Consider the following 21,069-nt stretch of genomic DNA (forward strand, 5'->3'; position numbering starts at 1 on the left):
GCATTCACAATGGTACCATTGTCAAGTTGCAAACTGCTCTGAACAGCTTGACAGCACTAGGGAGGAGGGGAAGGGGTTGCTTTACTAATTGCTGTTCAGAAAAGAGAAAGAACAAAATAGCTGTTGTAGAACTGATGTTTCCACTTTTACTTACTCTCTTGATAGGACTCTTGACTTTTATTTAGCACATAGCTACTATCAAAAAGAAAGCAAATGAGTATATTTAAGCAGCCACCTGTAGTAATTCCTTGGTATGCCATTATCTGTTTTCAGCCCGCTGGATTGTAGTAGAACAAAAGTCTGTTATGATTTTTTTTATGTTAGATAAAATGGTTTTCAGTCTTCATAAAAATCTTAATTGAGTAGTGGATTAAAAAATCATTGCAGTACACATATAAGTTCATAAATGTGGTTTAATTTCCTTTATACTTTGCTTTTTAGAATTTCCAAATAAACAAATACATTCAAACTATATTAATGTAGAAATATAAATTAACATGCATAACAGTTGCAAGTGCTAAAATAATCCATGAAAGGTAAATTATTCAGTACATCTTAAGGTTAAATATTGGATTAATCATTTAAATGAGTAGCTGATAAATATTTCAGTTGTTCATGGTTACCTCATTGAATTCTGTCTAGTTTGTATATCTTTAAACTGAATATAAGAGTTGTTTCCTTTTTTATGAAGTGTGGTATGCCCTGGCATTTTTATAAACATTCCTCTTGGCCTTTCCATTTCCTTCTCTCAGTCTTATCGACAAGCAGTTGGTTATTCTGGTGCAAAACAACAGTGACCTACAACCTAAGGTAAAGTAAAGTATATTTTCAGCCACCCAGGATTCTGACTCAACCACATATTTCCATAGATTGTTTTTTCAGCTAAAATTGATTCAATTGTATTGTAATATTGTAATTTATACTACATGTCCTTAAATAGGATCAGAAAGAGATTTGTAAGAAACTTTCTAAGCCTGTAAATTTATTAATGGGATGCTCTTGCTAAATTTGGGGGAAATCAAATGCATGTTTTGTAAAATTAGTAAGTCTGTGAAATTCTCCAGTATTCTATCTCCTCATTTCCCTTTAAGTGATTTTAGTAAATGGGTACCAGTGTAGTATTTCAAAAACAGTAATTCATTGAATGCCCATTCTTCCTTTTACTGTAGAATAGATTATATTTAAGTCAAGATTAATGGATAGATTTTGATGCTAAAGTCCAGTGTCTAAGCCTACCATTCCCTGGGGGTATACAGTGCATTAGTTTAAGCCAATATACTGCTTATCATAGATCCTATGACACTGTCTTAAATGACAGTTTGCTGTACTTTGTTACTACTTACTATGATAATAAAATCACTTTTTTTCATATTCCTGATAATTACAGCATTTAAACAAAATGATAATTAAATTAGTGCACATTTAAGTAGAGATAACACTTAAGTAATTGTACACTGTAAAATTTCACTTATTTGTTTTTTTTTTCTTTTTCCAATCTTCTGACAGGGTCCATGTTTAGTACTTAGTTCAAAATGTACTGAAATTTTTGTTCCCAAAAGGAACACCATAAAATGGTTAGGTTTCTAGTAATCCGCCAACCTCCCTGCCTAGTGTTTTTTTTTTTTTTTTTTAACTCTTATTCTAATACTGGTGATTTTGAGTCAGTTCTCTGACTATGAAAGTCTCATTATTACTAAATTAATGACAGTATTTTTATAGGGCTTAAAAATACTGAAAGTACCAAATTTTAATTTCATTAAATTTGAAATCCAGATAAATTTATTTTTCCATTTGATGTTTCATACTAGTTTCAGGAAGTAGAATCTATATATGATTATATGCGTGTACACACGCACATTTGATAATCATGATAGCGCATTTTGGAAGCCACCACTGATCATTAGATTATTAAATCAGGAAATATTTTCAGAGCCTTTCAGTAGGTTTAAATTTTTAAGCCTGTTTATTTAAGGTTAATCTTTTTAAATATATTTACAAGAAGTCTGGTAGAATTGGCCTCACCAATTTTTTAATGTTTTCTTTAGTAATTGACTGATTTATGAATCATTATATATTGTCCAAATTTTATTCAACTCCAGCTTTCAATAATAGGGCTATCCTCACACTGCCTTAGCACCTGTTATGGATTTTGAGTCATCTGGCAGCCCATGGGACTTAGATAAAGAAGTACCAGGTGTCCTGCCTGTCTCCTAATTGAGACGCAGTGAAAACAATATAGACTTGGCAATATGGTTAAAAGGATGGATTAAAGCCCAGCTTTGTCTGCTCTGACAAATCACAGCTTTTCCTTCATGGTGTAGATAGTATCAGCTACTAAAGAATTTCATTAAGATAAGGCATCTAAAAAATAGACAGTTTGTCATAACCTGTTGCAGACTTTCAGAATTTCTATTAACATGGCATAAGTAAACAATATTAATACCAAGGTTCATGCCATTTGTTTAGGGCAATTGTCTTTTTTACTACATACGAATTAGACTGCATGTTTCTTGACAAAGTTAACTATACTAGAAAAGAAATGGAGTATCCTTTCCCTCCGCCAGACCATTAATTTACCAGATTTTTGTTTAAAAGGTAAGCAGTATACTTTATTTTATAAACCAACATTGCCGATTAGCCCATGCAATATTTAATTACCCATTCAGTTCAGGAAAACATTCTACTTTACTATGGATAATAGCCATGAGACCCTTGAAATGTCCTTGCAAATGTACCCACCCATATCTTTATTTCAATAAAATTATTTATTTTTCATTATTTAGGACCCTGTACAATGTTTTGCCTCATGTTTAAAGATATTTCATGGCTAGATGCCAAATGTAATTTTTCTTTTTTATTTTGAACATACAAGGATTTTTACTATAGTATAATAGCTAAAATATAGTAAAATACTATTTTACTGTACTAATATATAATAAACAAACATCTTTCAAAAACCACTAGTCTTAGAATTTAAGTTAATATTCGTTGTTCTGCCTTTGACATAACTAACTTGCCTAATACACCCTTGGTTTTTTTGCACACAACACCCAGATGATTGAGATTGAATATAGAAAGAGCACTCAACTATTAAGAGACTGAGGCTCTAGTCCCAACTTTACCCATCAGCAGCTTTGCCTACTTTGTTTTTTAAGATTTATTTTATTTACTTGAAAGACAGAGTCACAGAGAGAGGCAGAGACAGAGAGGTCCTCCATCCACTGGTTTACTCTCCAGATGGCCGCAACGGCTGGAGCTGCACCGATCTGAAGCCAGGAGCTTCCTCCAGGTCTCCCACATGGGTACAGGGGCCCAAGGACCTGAGCCATTTTCCACTGCTTTCAGGCCATAACAGAGAGCTGGATTAAAGAGGAGCAGCCAGGACCAGCACTGGCGCCCAGGTGGGATGCCGGCACTTCAGGCCAGGGTCTTAACCCACTGCGCCACAGCGCCAGCCCTACTTTTTCTTTTTATTTATTTGACAGGTAGAGTTACAGACAGTAAGAGAGAGAAAGAGAGAGAAAGGTCTTCCTTCCATTGGTTCACTCCCCAAATGGCCACAACAGCTAGAACTACGCCTATCTGAAGCCAGGAGCCAGGTGCTTCTCCTGGTCTCCCATGCAGGTGCAGGGGCCCAAGGACCTGGGCCATCCTCCACTGCCCTCCGGGGCCACAGCAGAGAGCTGGACTGGAAGAGGAGCAACCGGGACTAGAACACAGCACCCATATGAGATGCCGGCGCTGCAGGCAGAGGAATAACCTAGTGTGCCACAGCTTCGGCCCCCCCCCTACTTTGATTCTAAGATTTATTTATTTGAAAGGCAAAGTGACAGAATTTCCATCCACTGGTTCACTCCCCAAATGGGCAGGGTCAAGCCAAAGCCAGATACCTGGAGCACCTTCCAGGTCTCCCACATGGCTGGGCAGGTATCCAAGCACTTAGATTATCTTCTGCTGTTTTCCCAGGTATATTTGCAGGGAGCTGGATCAGACGTGCAGCAGTCATGACTCTAAACAATGCTCATATGGGATGCCAGCATGGCAGGTGACAGCTTAACCCACTGTGCCACAGCACTCCCCAGCAGCTTTGTTTTATAGAGCAGTCTGTTTACACTGCCCATTGAGGCAAGGCTTATAGCTAAATAAACATTTTGCTTTTTCCTGAAAGTAATGTTGGTGGACATATCCTTCCTATACTTCAAACTGTTGTAAATATTCTCAGTAAATGATGCATTACCTTGGAATAATCTCCAAATATTTTTTTTAAAAGATGTAATTTATTTATTTGAGAGATAGAGTTACAGGCAGTGAGAAGGAGAGACAGAGAGAAAGGTCTCCCCACCATTGGTTCACTCCCCAAATGGCCACAATGGCCGGCGCTGCGCCAATCCAAAGCCAGGAGCCAGGAGCTTCTTCCTGGTCTCCCACACAGGTGCAGGGGCCCAAGGATGTGGGTCATCTTCTACTGCTTTCCCAGGCCATAGCAGAGAGCTAGACTGGAAGTGGAGCAGCAGAGACTAGAACCCGGTACCCTTATGGGATGCCGGCACTGCAGGCAGAAGACCAACCCATGGCACCGGCCCTCAAGATGGTTTTTAAAACCTATATACAGTTCCTGATTTACTATGGTGCAAATTATTTTCCAGTTTTACAGTTGTGTGGAAGTGATAACGTATTCAGTAGGAAGTATACTTCAATTTCTAAATTTTAAGAATTGTGCATAAGTTATGTGCCACAGTGTGACATACATATATATGTATACAGTGTATACTGATCAAATCGGGATAATCAGCATTTCCCCTTCCTTGACATTCCTTTGGAGCCCTGGAACTCCACTTCTCCACTTGTTCAAAAAATATGTAAAACATTGCTTTGAACTATATTCACCCAGCTGTGTTGTGTAACGCCAGCAGAAGCTTAGGCCTGCCATCTAACTTTGGTTCATTTTGTCAAACTGTATGCGTCCTCCCGACCCTGGCCCAGCCCCTACTAATCACCATTCTGTGTTCAGATCCCCCCACACTTTTTTTTTTTTTTTTTGGTCTGGCTTATTTCATCTAAAGGGAGTCCTCCAGTTCCATCCTTTTTTATGACTGAATAATACTCCTGTGTATATATAACCACATTTTCTTTTTCAGTTCATCAGTTAATGGATACCTGGGTTGACTATGTTATCTTGGCTATTGTAAATATTGCTGCAACGAACATGGTAGAGCAGGTATCTCTTTCACACAATTTTTTTAAGATTTATTTACTTATTTGAAAGGCAGTGTTAGAGTGAGGCAGAGAGAAAGAGAGAGGTCTTCCATCCATTGGCTCACTCTCCAATTGGCTGCAATAGCCAGAGCTGCACCAATCCAAAGCCAGGAGCCTCCTCTGTCTCCCATATGGGTGCAGAGGTCCAAGGGCTTGGGCCATCTTGTACTGCTTTCCCAGGGCTCAGCAGAGAGCTGGATCAGAAGTGGAGCAGCCAGGACTCAAACCAGCGCCCATATAGGATGCCAGCACTACAGGCGGCAGCTTTACCCACTACACCACAGCACCAGTCCCTCATACAATGATTTCTTGTCCTGGGAATATATACTCAATAGTGGGATTGTTGAATCATGGCAGCTCTATTTATAACTTTTTTTTTTAAAGATTTTATTTATTTATATGAAAGGTAGAGTCAGAGGGAGAGACAGAAAGGTCTTCCATCCATTGGTTCACTCCCCAAATGGCTGCAACAGCCAGAGCTAGGCCGATCCAAAGCCAGGAACCAGGAGCTTCCTCTGGGTCTCCCACGCGGGTACAGGGGCCCAAGCACTTGGGCCATCCTCTATTCTTTCCCGGCCCACAGCAGAGAACTGGATGGAAGAGGAACAGCTGGGACACGAACTGGCACCCATATGGGATGCCAGCGCTGCAGGTGGAGGCCCAGCCTACTATACCACAGTGCCAGCCCGTTTCTAAGTTTTTAAGGGATCTTCATATTGTTCTCCATTGTGGATGTTCTAAATTACATCCCTACCAACCATGTATAACAGTTCTCCTTTCTCCACCTTCTAACATGTTATTTCTATCTTTTTGATAAAAGCCATTCTAGAGCTGGTGCTATGGCATAGAAAATTAAGCCTCTATCTGCAGTGTTAGCATCCCATATGGGCACTGGTTCAAGTCCAGCTCGCTGCTAATTGGCCTGGGAAAGCAGAGTGCTTGGGCCCCTGAACCCAAGTGAGAGACCTGGAAGAAGCTCCTGGCTCCTGGCTTCGGCCTGGAACAGCTCTGGCCATGCAGCCGTTTTGGAAGTGAACCAGCAGATAAAAGACCTTTCTTCCTCTCTCTCCTTCTGTGTGTCTCTGCCTTTCCAATAAATAAATCTTTGGGGTTTTTTTGGGGGGGGGGCATTCTAAGAGTTGAAGTAGTATCTCATTGTGGTTTGGGCTTGCATTTCCCTGATGGCTCGTGATATTGGGCATTTTTTTCATATATCTGTTGGCCATTGTATTTCTTTTCAGAAATGTCTGTTCAGGTCCTGTGTCCATTTCTTGACTAGATTGGTTGATTTTTGGTTAAGTCTTTTTAGTTCCCTATATCTTCCAGATATTCCTTTGTCAGTTCATAACTTCCAAATATTTTCTCATTCTATTGGATGTCTCCTCGCTCTGTTTCCTTTGCTGTCCAGAAGCTTCTAAATTTTACAGAATCCCATTTGTTTAGTTTGGGTTTTTTTTGCCTGCACTTTTTGGGGTCTTATCCAAAAATATCGTTGCCTATGCTAGTGTTTTGAAGTGTTTTCCCTATATTTTCTTATAGCAGTTTCATAATTTCATGTCTTTTATTTAGGTCTTTGATCCATCTTGACTAGATCTTTTGTATATGGCAAGATAGAAGTCTAATTTCATTTTTCTAAATATATATATCCAGTTTTGCCAGCACCATTTATTGAGAAGACTATTCTTTATCTAATGTATGTTCTTAACAGGTGAAAAACAAGTCAGTAGGCATTTGTATGTGAATTACAGGATTCTCTGTGTTTCTGATGCATGTGTTGGCTTTTCACACCAGTACCATGCTGGGTTTTTTTTAAAGATTTATTTATTTATTTATTTGAAGGCAGAATTACAGCGAGCCGGGGGGATGAGGGAGAGACAGACAGACTAACCGAACTTCCTTCTGCTGGTTCACTCCACAAATGACTGCAACAGTCAGGGCTGGGCCAGGACCTTCTTCCAGGTCTCCCAGATGGGAGGCAGGGGCCAAAGCACTTGGACCATCTGCTGCTGCTTCCCCTGGCACTTTAACAGGGAACTGGATCAGAAGTAGAGCAGCTGGGACTCCAGCCAGTACTCATGGGATGCTGGCATTGCAGTTGGCAACTTAGTAAACCACAATGCTAGCTCCATCATGCTGCTTTAATCAGCATAGGTTTATAGTATGCTTTGAAGTTAGATATTGTGATGCCCCTAGCTTTTTTTTGCCCTCTCAGAATCACTCTGGCTGTTCTGGATATTTTAGGATTGTTTTCTATTATGAAACAATAGGGTAGTTTAATGGATATTACATTGAATCTATAGATTGATTTATGTAGTACAAAAATGTTAACAGGATTAATTCTTCATGAACATGGAATATCTTCCCATGTATTATCTGTCATCTATGATTTCTTTCATCACTTTTTATGATTTGTATTGTATATATCTTTTGTTGCTTTAAATTTTTCCCTGAGGCCCAAGGTTGTAACACATCAGGTTAAGCCACCACTTGAGACACTCGTCCTGTATCTGAGTGTCTGGGATCGAGTCCTACCTCTACCTGTATTGTGCATCAGAGGATGACTCAAGTGCTGGGGCCCCTGCCACCCATGGTGGAGACCCAGATGTTCCTGGTTTCAGTCTCACCCAACCCTGGTTATTGTAAGCATTTAGAAAGTAAACCAGTAGGTAGAAGATGTGTCTCCTTCACTATGTCTCCCTCTCTCTCTTTCCTTCTGCCTTTCAAATAAATAAAAATGAATATTTTTAAAAATTCATTTCTAAGTATTCTATTGAACTTCAAATTTATTTTTTATTTTTTGACAGGCAGAGTGGACAGTGAGAGAGACAGACAGAGAGAAAGGTCTTCCTTTGCCGTTGGTTCACCCTCCAATGGCCGCCGCAGCCGGCGCACCGTGCTGATCCAATGGCAGGAGCCAGGTACTTCTCCTGGTCTCCCATGGGGTGCAGGGCCCAAGCACTTGGGCCATCCTCCACTGCACTCCCTGGCCACAGCAGAGAGCTCGCCTGGAAGAGGGGCAACCAGCACAGAATACGGCGCCCCGACCGGGACTAGAACCCGGTGTGCCAGCACCACAAGGCGGAGGATTAGCCTAGTGAGCTGTGACGCCGGCTTGAACTTCAAATCTTTATCCTTTCTAGGGCTAATGTTAAAATACTCTCTTGCTTTGCCAGGCAGCAGCAGTGAGCCACAACTCCTCAACCATGTGCTCTGTATACTTTACAGGGTACTGTATTTATAAGCTATCATGGTCAGATTAGATGTGTTAAATGTATTTTTGACTTAATGATATTTTCAATTCACAGTGGATTTACAGGGACTTAATCTCATCATAGATTGAGGGGCATCTGTATTTAAAACTTTTCAGACTTTTTTAAAGATTAACATTGTTTTTGTTTTTGTTTTTTGTTTTTTTGACAATTATAGACAGTGAGAGAGACAGAGAGAAAGGTCTTCCTTCCATTGGTTCACCCCCGAAATGGCCACTATGGCTGGCGTGCTGCGCCTATCCAAAGCCAGGAGCCAGGTGTTTCCTCCTGGTCTCCCATGCAGGTGCAGGGCCCAAGCACCTGGGCCATCCTCCTCTGCACTCCCGGGCCACAGCAGAGAGCTGGACTGGAAGAGGAGCAACCAGGACTAGAACTCGGTGCCCATATGGGATGCCAGTGCCATAGGTGGAGGATTAACCAAGTGAGCCACGTCGCCAACCCTCAGACATTTTTCAAGGATATTATTACTTCTGTTCTTAGCATACAAAGCAGTTTGGGACATTTGACTTTGTCTATAGAATTCTCTCAAAATCTTTCCTTCTCTCTTCTAAGTGACCACTTGCTTGAACAAATAGAATTAGTTTAACTAAATTCATTGCTTCATATCATTGTAGAATTTTTTTTAAATGTGTTTATTGGGACCAACGTTGTGGCTTAGTGGGTAAAGCTGTGCCTGCAGTGCCAGCATCCCTTATGGGCTCCGTTTTAAGTTCCAGCTGCTCCACTTCCAGTCCAGCTCCCTGCTTTTGCACCTGGGAAGGCAGCAGAAAATGGGCCATTGCTTGGGCCCCTGCACCCACCTGGCAGACCCAGAAGCTCCTGGATCCTGGTTTTGGCCTGGCCCAGCCCTGGTCATTATGGTCTTTGGGAAGTGAACCAGTGGATAGAAAACCTCTCTAACTTTTTTTTTTTTTAAATAATTCTCCATGTACATTTCTGTCCACACAAACAGAAATCAACACACACTTTACAATATTAACCTGTCTTGAGACATTCAAGTCAATTCAGATGGCAAAAATATAATTCAGTCACTAGTGAAATGTTTAAAAATATATATTAAACAAGTTTTTTACAAGATAAAAAATAATCTTCCACAATGCCATAAACTGCAGATCGCTTAGAGTTAAGCTATTTAGATGATTTCAGTTCAGTTTTTGGTTTCAAAAATCTAGAGACAGCAAAAAAGAAAAAAAGCATTGCCAAACTTTGTTTTCACATTCCTCTTTCTTGTTCCACTGCTCGTTATACTGTTTAAAGATGCCGATGAAGGTGCCCTTGCACGACCTGGGGCCTTCAGATGGTTGAAGAGTTTATTTTGGGATAGAAATTCACTCTGGCAGGTTGTACAGCTGATGAGAACATCACTCACAGACAGTGGTTCAGCAGGTACTCTGACAGACTTTTTTGAGTCTGGTTTTCTTTCCTTTGGGTTTGTTGTTGTTGTTGTGTGTTTTTTTTTGTTTTTTGTTTTTTGTTTTTTTACAGGCAGAGTGGACAGTGAGAGAGAGAGAGAGAAAGGTCTTCCTTTGCCGTTGGTTCACCCTCCAATGGCCGCCGCGGCCGGCGCACCGCACTGATCCAATGGCGGGAGCCAGGTGCTTCTCCTGGTCTCCCATGGGGTGCAGGGCCCAAGCACTTGGGCCATCCTCCACTGCACTCCCGGGCCACAGCAGAGAGCTGGCCTGGAAGAGGGGCAACCGGGACAGAATCCGGCGCTCCAACCGGGACTAGAACCCGGTGTGCCGGCGCCGCAAGGCAGAGGATTAACCTAGTGAGCCGCGGCGCCGGCCTCCTTTGGGTTTTCTAACTACGCCTTTCAAACAAATATTTCAAAAATTGAAAAAAAATTATTTACTTATTTATTAGGCAGAGTTAAGAGATCTTGCATCCATTGACTCACTTCCCAGGTGACAACAGCAGCCAGGGCCAGGCCAGGCCAAAGCCAGGAGCCAGGATTAACAGGGGCCCAGGAACTTGGGCCATCTTCCACTGCTTTCCCAGGTGCATTAGCAGGGAGCTGGATAGGAAGTGGAGTACCCAAGACAAACTGGTACCCATATGGGATGCTGGCATCACAAGCGGCAGCTAAACCCACTGTGCCACAATCCAGACATTGTAGAGTTTTTTTCCTAAGCAATTGTTGTAGTATAAATGCCTTTTAAATCGTCAGTTTTCATTTAATGTTATTCCTTACATATTTCTATATCATGCCATATTCGTTTTTTATTTTTTGGTTTTTTTTTGTTTTTGTTTTTGATTGTTGTTCCAAAGAAGGTCAGCAAGATGAAGCGATGGAGTGAAACCAAATTCTTTCTCACAAGTAAGGTAGCTTGAAAGGGCTGCTGAGGGGGCTTTCACATCATGGGCCTCAGTAATTGCTGTGGTTCAGGGCCTGCATCCCAGTCTTTTCCCCAGGCTCTACAGGCTCTTTATTGGGAGAACAGGCATGAGTAAACTGTTTTTAAGAAGTCATTTCTGGGGCTGGCACTGTGGCGTAGCAGGTAAAGCTGCTACCTGCAGTGCCAGCATCCCATATGGGCACTGGTTTGAGTCCCGCTGCTCCACTTCCAATCCAGCTCTCTGCTATGGCCTGGAAAAACTGTAGAGGACAGCCTAAGTGCTTGGGCCCCCGTACCCACGTGGGAGACCCAGAAGCTGCTCCTGGCTTTGGATGGGCATAGCTTTGGCTGTTGCAGCCATCTGGAGAATGAACCAGTTAATGGAAGATAATCCTCTCAGCCTCTGCCTCTAACTCTGCCTTTCTTTAAAAAAAAAATTCTGTCCCAGCTTCTTGGGGTTGCGGGCTAGATTTGGTGGTCCTCAATGTTACTACTTCACGTTGGTGATTAGTACTCCAATGATTCTTTTCTCTTTTTTAAAGATTTATTTATTTGAGAGGCAGAGTTAGAGAGAGAGGGCGAAACAGGGAAAGGACCACAATGGCCGGAGCTGGGCCCATCAGAAGCCGGAGCTTCTTCCAGGGCTCAAGCACTTGGGCCATCCTCTGCTGTTTTCCCAGGCTATCAGCAGGGAGCTGGATAGGAAGAGGAGGAGCCAGCACAAGAACTGGTACCTACATGGAATGCCGGCCCCGTAGGCGGAGGCTTAACCTACTGCACTGCAGCGCCAGCCCCCAGTGATTCTCATATGTTATTTATATTTTAATTGTCTGTTTTGTAGTTATAGAATAGTGGGGAGACCAATTTCTTTTTATCTTCAGCACCTAACACAGATTATAACCACAATTTATAAGCTTTGTGAAAACAGAAGAGTTTGCCCCAAATCCACTCAGTTTTAATACTCAAATTACAAAGCTCCAGATATAGCCTAAGTAATCCTCTTTTTTTAAAAACGTTATCAGTAAGCAACATTTCTAAGTAATGTTTACTGTTGGAATTCTCCTTCCTACAATTACTGTTCTTGGAATTTTGTAAATAGATAAAGCAGATGAAATTCTTAACTGCTGAAACCACAAAGAAGCCACAGAAATATATGGGTAAAGGCAAGTATACACTAAGTTAGGAATTTCAGAATGGGCCTTAAATCCCTGACACTATAATATTAAGCACAGATATAAACACTTGATAATTTTATTTATTTAAAAAGGAGCCAGGTTTTTTGTTTGTTTGTGAAATAAAACATTAAACCTGAATTTAAAAGGAAAATAAACAGTGACAAATATTTAATATTGGTTACAATAACTTTGATTTTTTTGTGAAAACTGTTCATTCTTATGTGTAGCATATATGTACCCACATATATATATATATAAGTTTGTATAAGGGTACTTAAGAGCATTTGTGGAAAATGAGATTAAAAGGATGCAAAAAATTTTTAAATCCATAATAGTTATAATATGCATTTCCATGTACTTTTTAAAGATCTGCTCTGTGCATGGATACCAACATTTTGTGTCAGAATAAATTAATCTTTTAGTCCCATTTTCCATGAACTTTTTAAAGTACCCTAATTTAAGTGTGTGTGAATACAGATTTTCATTTCTTTCAAACTAGTAAGAAGGCAACTAACATTACAACCTACTGTACATACCATGGAATCAGACATCACACAAGTGAAAGCTCTTTTTTATCAGCAAAAACAACATTACAGGCTTAACAAAAATTATTGCAGAGAATGAAGTGTTACGGCTTTGTTAAAACTAAATCTACCTTTATCTGTTCTCCATATAAATAAAGTTGAAATACTTGCGACTACTTAGCCTTCTGCAGCATCTTTCCTTCTTACCGTGTTTTCCTCACAAATAATCAGTTTCCTCGCATTAAAATAAGTGAAAAGCCCCTCTGTGCATTACACAAATAAAAATATTATCAGTGTTATCAGAGTTTTTGGACATGACTATAGGTATATTTATTTAACTAGCATTGAAAGTTGCCCTCCTGGAGACAACACCTGCTATTCACAAAGACACGAGCCAAAGGTCAGAATAAACTATCCTCAGCACAGATGTAGGGGCACTTCTGGGTCACCCTGTATCCCATACCGTCAGCACCCTCTGTGAAGTAAGAACAGGCGGTGGTATCCCATTTAGCATATGAGGACACTTGAAAAAGTTCACACAAAAATTGAAAGATTAATAATTTTTGGTGCAAAAAATTGAAATCTTTAATTTTCCCATAACACATTTTCCATGAACTTTCTGAAGATCCTACATATACATGACCTTTTTAAAAAATTACACCAAAATAAACTTTTAATTCCATTTTCCATGAACTTTTTGAAGTTCTCTGGTAACAGAAAGGTGTAACACAGGTAACTCAATATCTGGTCTTGAAAAGTAGTTAAAATGTGATAATGTTAGTATTAACGAAGTACAAATTAAACTACTTATGTTAAAGAAAATGTTTCGTTTCCTTCATTATTTTTAGAATATGTTCCTTTTCCCTTTTCTGCTTTTGCAGAAAGTAGGAAGGGGGATTAATGGATAATTACATTGCTGTGATTGCAGCACCTGTGTGTTATTTCTTTTGATTGGCTAGTTCTCTACGAAGGATTCCTACCAGCTAAAAGTCTCCCTTATCAAATGGTTTTTATTAGCTAATTTTGACTTGTTTTAAATTTACAGCACAAACTTTAATTCATCCTTATCTTGTACTTTGAATTTCTGTTGTGAAATTTCGTTTACCTTCACCTTTTTATCATCTTACCCATTTCAGGTTTTTAATTTCAGTGGCAACGACAACCTGCACTCACAGTAGGAATACAGCATGAATTGTCGTGTTGTTGCTGCCATCTAGTTTGTGTATGCTACTCCATTTATAGGTACTAATAAGCCTTCCCTAGAGAGCTGCCTTTTAAGGAGTAAGTGTCTAACCTATTGTAAGGAGAGATAGGAATTAGGTGCTTTGGATTCTGGTTATAGTTGCAGATGCTAACAGCACTGTTTTGAACTTTATCATCTCAATCATAGAAAGCACCTTGCTGTGCACTCACAAGTACAGTTTAAGTATGGCAAGTTGAATATATTGTTTATGTACGTTTTCCAAAGTAAAAAAGAACAGATTGGATTGCTTTGTTTTAATGTTACTTGACTATATCTTTATAATTTTCCAAGTTTAATGATCTCCCAAAAAGGAAACGTCAGATTTTAGCTTGCCCTAATATGTGATGAGTGCTGTAGTTTTTAAATTCATCCATTCCTGATGGTTTTTCTCTCTGCCACTTGTACTTGAACTTTTTAAAATTCATTTTAGAAAGCATTGTTTTTACTAATTAAGAATAATTTTATTGACTAGATCATGTGTTTTTATACAGATCTTTGATCTGGATAAATTGAGTTTTGTGCAGCTGTGAATTAGGGTTTCTTCAGTGTTACAGACATCCTTCTCTAGAGTGAAGTAGAAGCACCCTCCAAAATATGTCTGATCTAGATCATCCTTTTCCTAGTTTGATGAGTTTAGTACACAGGAAATACTCTCCCTGATGCAGAAATACTAACATGTGCTTTCCTTCTGCCTAATTTTTGTGTAAACTCTAAATATAATAAGATAAAGTAAGATATTTCATTTACAGGCCCTCTGAAAGTAGAGCGTTTTGAAAGCAGGTAGGTGTCTCCACCCTACTTTTCATGAAGCATTTTACCCATTCAAGCAGACTTTTAAAAACAGCTTGTTTTGATAGCAGACTGTTCTCCTGTGGGCCTGCAGCCTTTGCTTCCTGGCAGCACCTTTGGTGCGAAAAGAGAGTGATCAATTGGGAGACTATCAGTGCCAGCATGCATAGAGTGATAAGTTAACACACCACTGGGAATTTCTAGGGCCCACCAAGATACTTCACTTCTAATGTGCTAACAAGCTCATTTTTCTACCTCTTGCCTCTTCAGTTATTTTTTTTTCTCAGAAGAGCTTAGAAGTTGAGTGCATCAGGCATAATGAAAAGCTCTGTAGGAGGGAGAAGCAATAACCCCATTTTTCCCTTTTCAGCCAAATAGAAAATTAGTTTCTGGTAATACACAAAGGCCAGTATTTTTTGTACAAGGGGCACTGCTGTGAATCAAAGGACTCTATTAACTGCAGAAAATTCGGCAGCTGTGAATCTCCCCCAATGAAAAAAGTACTTTCCAACAAGTTGTGAGATATGTGGTATTATTTAGATTGAACCATCAGTTTCATCCTCTTCCATTTATAACCATATATTCTCTTTAAAAGTGCTATATTACTTTTCCATGTGAGGACGCAAAGATGTCTATGTTATTTTCCCATAGAATCCCTACTGCCCATCATTTTAATATAGCCATCTTGTCCTGTTGCTAACCATTTCAGAAATAAAATTATTTTGAAGTTTAGCCCTAGTATACTGAATTGAAAATAATGGATTTCAAAGAATTGGAATTTAGGCTATTTCAATATTTGATGCATAAAATACATTGTAATACAACAAGAGACTATGCCAGCTATTTAGAGGGTAAAAGATACCACAAAGTCAAGCACATAAGGAATATACTATAGCCTTACCTTCTATGCTTTTCTGTCTCCTTTATCAATCTTGTCAGTGTAACTGGCCACAGAGTCACACATTCGTTTAAATTTGTCATTTAAAATTAACTTCCTCTCAAATTTTATTTTTCTTGGTCTTGGTTATAGTTGTGGTGTACAATTTCTAGAATTGTAGAACTATAATAATTAAACTGCATTTTTTAAAAAAGTAAGACATTTTGAGGGGGAAATGTTACAGTGGGTTTTGGAAAAAAGGAAGAACCAATAGGCAAATTTTTGTTAGCCTTCTTTAAATGTCTTATATACTTTTTTATTATCCTTATTTAAATGTCAACATAGCACACTGAGTACAGCAGGAAAACTTTCAGAAGTTGTAGAAGAAAGGTTAACTGATTTCTCAGTTCAGGAACTATACGACATGAAGTCAGCATGCGAGTTTTTCCTGATAATTGTATGTTGCTGCCTGCTGCTCTACATTTTGACAGCCATTTCCATAGTTGCTTTCATGAACAACGGAAATATTCTCTCTCTTTCTCGCCCTCTCTGTGCTAACAGCACAATCAGACCTGCTGAAACAGGAAGCCTGGAGTGGGTTGTTCAGAAGCAACAACACTCCAAGGTACTGGTTGCTTGTCAATAATATCAGAGAAGAAAATGTGGTGAAAGGGAAGTACAGTATTTTTCTGTCAGTGTCAGTGCCCTGTAGATGCTTTTGTTAGTATTTAGGAGTCCTGTGGCTTCTTTGCAAATATTCCTGCTTGTTTCAGTGTTATAATTGACGAGGTATTTTTTTCCTGACGTACAGATTCGGCTATGTATTTATCTTAGCCTCATGGAGTTATTCAAGGATTATAGCAACAGTAGTCTTCCATTCAAAATGAGAACAATTGTAAAAATGTAGGGATTTTAGAAAAGAAGATATGCAGGAATTTTTCACAATAAATCTTTGAGAATGAAAAATACAGAATTCAGACATAGTATTTAAGTGTTTTATTTATTGCATGGCTTTTAGATTAAATGTGCAGATGGAAGCTGATTAGCAAGATGAGCCTGCACTGACCTGATAGCAGGTGAATCTTTTCTCAAACTGTCAACTTCCTTTCTTCTAACAGTGTAATATTAATAATTATTTTCTAATAAATGTATTCCCATTATTTTGTCATTTACAGTGGTTTCCTGAGGAGGAAACTTACATTGAAAAGGCCATTCTTTTAATAGTATACAAAAATAATTAGTTCATAATTATATTTATTAAGAAGTAATGGCTTGATAACCATAGTTTTTTGTTTTTGTTTTTTGATGAGCTTTTCCCCCCAATATAAGCTGCATTTGGGTGAATCCTTAACCAAAGGAAACCAGCTATGAGGAGCGAGCGCGATACCTGCAGACAATTGTCCAGCACCATTTAGAACCAACAACATTTGAAGATTTTGCAGCACAGGTTTTTTCTCCAGCTCCCTACCATCACTTACCATCTGATACTGGTACGCGTAAAAGCAAGTATTAGTTACTTGTTATTGAAACTTGAAATGCAATACCCTTTTGTTCTAAAGTTTTGCTCGAGTAAAATTCTAATCACTGAAATATATTTTTCATCACTACTTGAATTTGGCCTGTAAATTTCATGAATACTTTCTTTTACCTAAATGCAGTTCCTTAAAAAGCCAGCAGTATTCATAAAAGTACGTGCACCACATTTTATCTGAGCTAATGGGTAGTGAGACTTGCATCTCATGGGATCCTTGACAAAATATCTGCAAAAGAAACAAGTTGAGCATGAACCCCCAACTTGAGAGAATGGCATTTTTTGGACAAGAATAGCTAAAAAAACTTGTCAAGATTTAGAAGTACTTAATATAGTAAATTATATTAAAGGCTGTAAGAGGGTACTGCATTTTTACAATTAACTAATTTTGAAGAAATCAGTAAAACAATAAATGACTCGTGGCCTTCCTATTCTGTAATATCTTGCACTCCTTATGATTGTTTCATTTATTTTATTTTCCCTCTTTAGATCATTAAATATCAGTTCTGTTTATCTGAAGGTAAGATGAATTGTCAACCAAAACACCCTCCGTTCTTCCAGTTCCTGTTTTCAAAATCAGCAGGCTCTAAGCTTGGAACTCAAACAATAAGCAAACTTAACACTGCCCTGGTTCATACTAAACATGGCAGAAATTGTCACTACATTTTTTCCAGATTTATACTAACCAACCCAGGTCTGCATGAAACACTAACATGGTTTGGGGATAAAATTACTAATAATAGAACCCTTTGGTTGAAATTAGTTATACCTTGTTCTATTGACCTTTTTTGGTTTCTCAGCATGAAAAAACCGTAGCAGTATTGAACTACAGTGGTGTGGCTTTGTATTTTGTAATGTGTTGCATTGTTCTTGAATATCTTACCTCATCAAATGGTTATTCTCTGTGTGCCTGTGCTAGGCACCTGAAAAACAAAGATGACTATTGCAGTGTTGAAGGGAAGCAGCAAATGAGAACCTAATAGTCTTGAAATTAATCATAATAAGCCTTCAACCCTTTATGTTAATTAAAATTTCTTTATATTAAGTTTAAAAGGTACAGCACTCCTTTTCTAGCCTAATTTATTTGAAAAAAATTTTTTACCACAATTCTAAATTGAGGTTCAGTTACAAAGTTTCCCTTTCTGTCATTAAATTGCCAGTAGAAAAATATTTTTACCAGAAAACTGAAATCCCTTTCAATTAATAAGGTAGAAAAGAAAGAAACAGACTAGGCTGAGTCTTTTGAAAGACTGATAAAAATAAATTTGCTTTAATGGGTTGACACTATCTAAAATTTCTCATTAATTAAAATTAAATTAAAATTTGGCATTAAGAGAAAAATATTAAAAATGAACAGCAAAATGAACATTAAGTATACATAACAATTATATTATTTGATAATATGATTAAATATCATACTATTAAAACAGATATGAATAACACTTTTGTGTATCACATAGTTAAGCCATAAATTTTACAAGTTAAAAGATAATGATAATAGGACCACATTAGAATGAACTTTTCCTTTCAGATTTCTAAAAACTGTTCAGTTATGGTCTGGTTGTTTGCCAGCTGGAGTCCTTCCTAATTGTCATCTTACTGTTCTTCTCATGCTTTACGTAATACCCTCCACATGTAGCTGGGCAAACCTATGGAGGGCAAGTAGTATCCTTGCATTCTGAGACGCCACAGCCAGGTCAGGGCTCTGTGGGCTTTGTTTCTATTGTATCCTGCTGCTTTATTCTTCAGGTTGTTTGACATAACACAATTTTCTTAATGGCAATAAAAATGTGAATTTTAACAAAAACATATTTACTACAAATTTTTTCAGTTGATTTTCAAAAATTAGCATTACTTTTAGGAACCATTAGAGACATGCACTCTAATTTTCAGAGGAATGTTTTTATGTAAGTAACCATCAGCATTGCTGAAGACATCTCTATACAAGTTTTCAGACCTTCCTAGTTATGACAGAATTTTTATCAAAGTAATTCTCAGTTTAACAAAAAATAAAACATTTACTTCTACAGTAGCAAAAATGCTGTGGTATCTGAAGCATGATTTTTTTTTTCTTCTAATTCTCTCACATCTTGATTTTCCCATCATAAACTATCCCATACTTATGGACCTCAAATTATAAGTCAAAGAGGGGAAAGGGAAGTTAGGAAATAAGCCACGTAATAGGAGTTCGTACCTGACTTCTGGCTTGCAAAAATGACATGAAAGAATGAAGTTTTTTAGGGTTTTTTTTTTTTTTTTTTGGAAAGGCAGAGTTAGAGAGAAAGGTGTTCCTTCCGTTGGTTCACCCCCCAAATGGCTGCTATGGCCGGCGTGCTGCGCCGATCCGAAGCCAGGAGCCAGGTGCTTCCTCCTGGTCTCCCATGCGGGTGCAGGGTTCCAAGCACTTGGGCCATCCTCCACTGCCCTCCTGGCCCACAGCAGAGAGCTGGACTGGAAGAGGAGCAACCAGGACAGAATCCGGCACCCCAACTGGGACTAGAACCCGGGGTGCCAGAACCACAGGTAGAGGATTAGCCAAATGAGCCACTGCGCCGGCCTGGTTTTATTTTTTAACACAATGATAAAATGTTTCACTACATTGAAGAAATTGATTCATAATTGCAATTGAGACTCAACTTTATAAACTACTCATCAATAACAGTAGCAATAATTTGAAATTATGTTTCAAATAAATGCCAGTATGGATGATTATATTCTTTCTAACCAACCCTGTAACAATTCCGTTCAGTGGAATAGTATAAAATTTAAATAGTATAAATATTTTAAGTAGTATAAAGTTTATTTAATTTAGTTCAAGATGAACTAAAACCTACTTTCTGGCTACCAGTAATGTACCAAATGTGAAGATATTTAAGTCCAAAACAGGATTTTTTAAATGTAACTTTTAGTATTATTTAAACAAGATTTTGGTATATTGTAGTTGATTCATATAAACTTTATAACTGTATTTTCTCAGAATGTACTGTCTGTGGCAGTAGAGTAATACTCAAGGGAAATTATTTTTATCCCTAAGGTCATTGAGGGAAATATCGTGATGTCACATTTTGTTGATCTTCTATAACGACATTAAAATATTATTAGATTTTTCTTGTCTTTCACATAAAAAAATTACAGGAAAAAATCCCTTTATCTTTGTCAGGCATGTGTGTGGAACACATCAAAAGTTTAACAGTGACTTTAACTTGTTTATATTTACAAATACCTTTCCTCTAACTATGAACTTCAGAATGAAGTTATGCCCCTCTTTGGCCAGAATACAGTGGTAGTTCAAAAATAAACTTATTTTTCCCTGTTATATACATTGTCTTTTCAACATTGTCCTTTTTAATATAAAATTGTAGATTGCCAGCACAAAACAGGATCTTATTAATTGGTTTGTATTTCTCAATTTCAGCATTAAAAATATACCCATAATTTTTTTGATATTGTCTTTTTCAGCCCATCAGCCAGAAATGTTTTTGAATGGCTGTTGTGTGGTATATCTAGGCTCACCTCTAATATTGTTATTCTAACAGAAGTACTAGATACCTTCCTTTGGGTTGTTTTTCTACAAATTAGAGATTTTTAATTCTGTGATAAAGGATTGATTGGCATCTGATTCTGTGTACACACATTTCTATTCATACATATTACTTTTTGTGTTGTTTAAAAAATATCTTAAAGGGATATTATAAAAATAAGATTCAAATGTGATTTTTGTGCCCACAATAGAGAGAGAATCTGCAGAGGGTGATTAGGAAGGCCTAGAGGAGCGTCTGGTCTACCTTCATTCCAGCTTCACTCTTGCCGGTCACAAGATCTGTCTTGTCCTTTGTAGAAAGGATGGGATGTATGATGGTCAGTTCCATCTTTTTTATTCTTTGAGTAGTGTGCATCATCAGACTTCGGCCATTGCTCTGGGTAAAGTTTTATCCTGGGTCTGTTCTCTAAGTTGTTTTAAACTTTCCTCCCCTTCCCAGGCTTTAAAATGATCTCAAAGAAAGCATGTTAACCCCTCAGAAGATAGGCCTAGAAGATTTATGTATTTGAAAGAGCAACAGAGAGA

At 38.3% G+C, this 21,069-nt stretch overlaps 1 protein-coding gene across 10 annotated transcripts in view; it reads left to right on the forward strand.

Annotated features, from left to right (window-relative positions):
* Positions 1-21,069, forward strand: part of RALGAPA1 (Ral GTPase activating protein catalytic subunit alpha 1) — a 265,484-nt gene that overhangs the window by 237,877 nt on the left and 6,538 nt on the right. For 6 of the 10 annotated variants that reach the window (XM_051822761.3, XM_051822766.3, XM_051822762.3 and 3 more), the window contains one exon: positions 16,838-16,962. In XM_051822761.3, coding sequence (XP_051678721.3) covers positions 16,838-16,962 — 125 coding nt within the window. Of the gene's footprint in view, positions 1-16,837; positions 16,963-17,492; positions 17,524-21,069 lie in introns of all 10 variants that reach the window. The other 4 variants (XM_051822764.3, XM_089309745.1, XM_089309744.1 and 1 more) reach the window with 1 other exon arrangement.

This window comes from Oryctolagus cuniculus, chromosome 12, assembly GCF_051225735.1.
Source record: "Oryctolagus cuniculus isolate XC-2025 breed Fujian yellow rabbit chromosome 12, ASM5122573v1, whole genome shotgun sequence".
Taxonomy (NCBI): Eukaryota; Metazoa; Chordata; class Mammalia; order Lagomorpha; family Leporidae; genus Oryctolagus; species Oryctolagus cuniculus.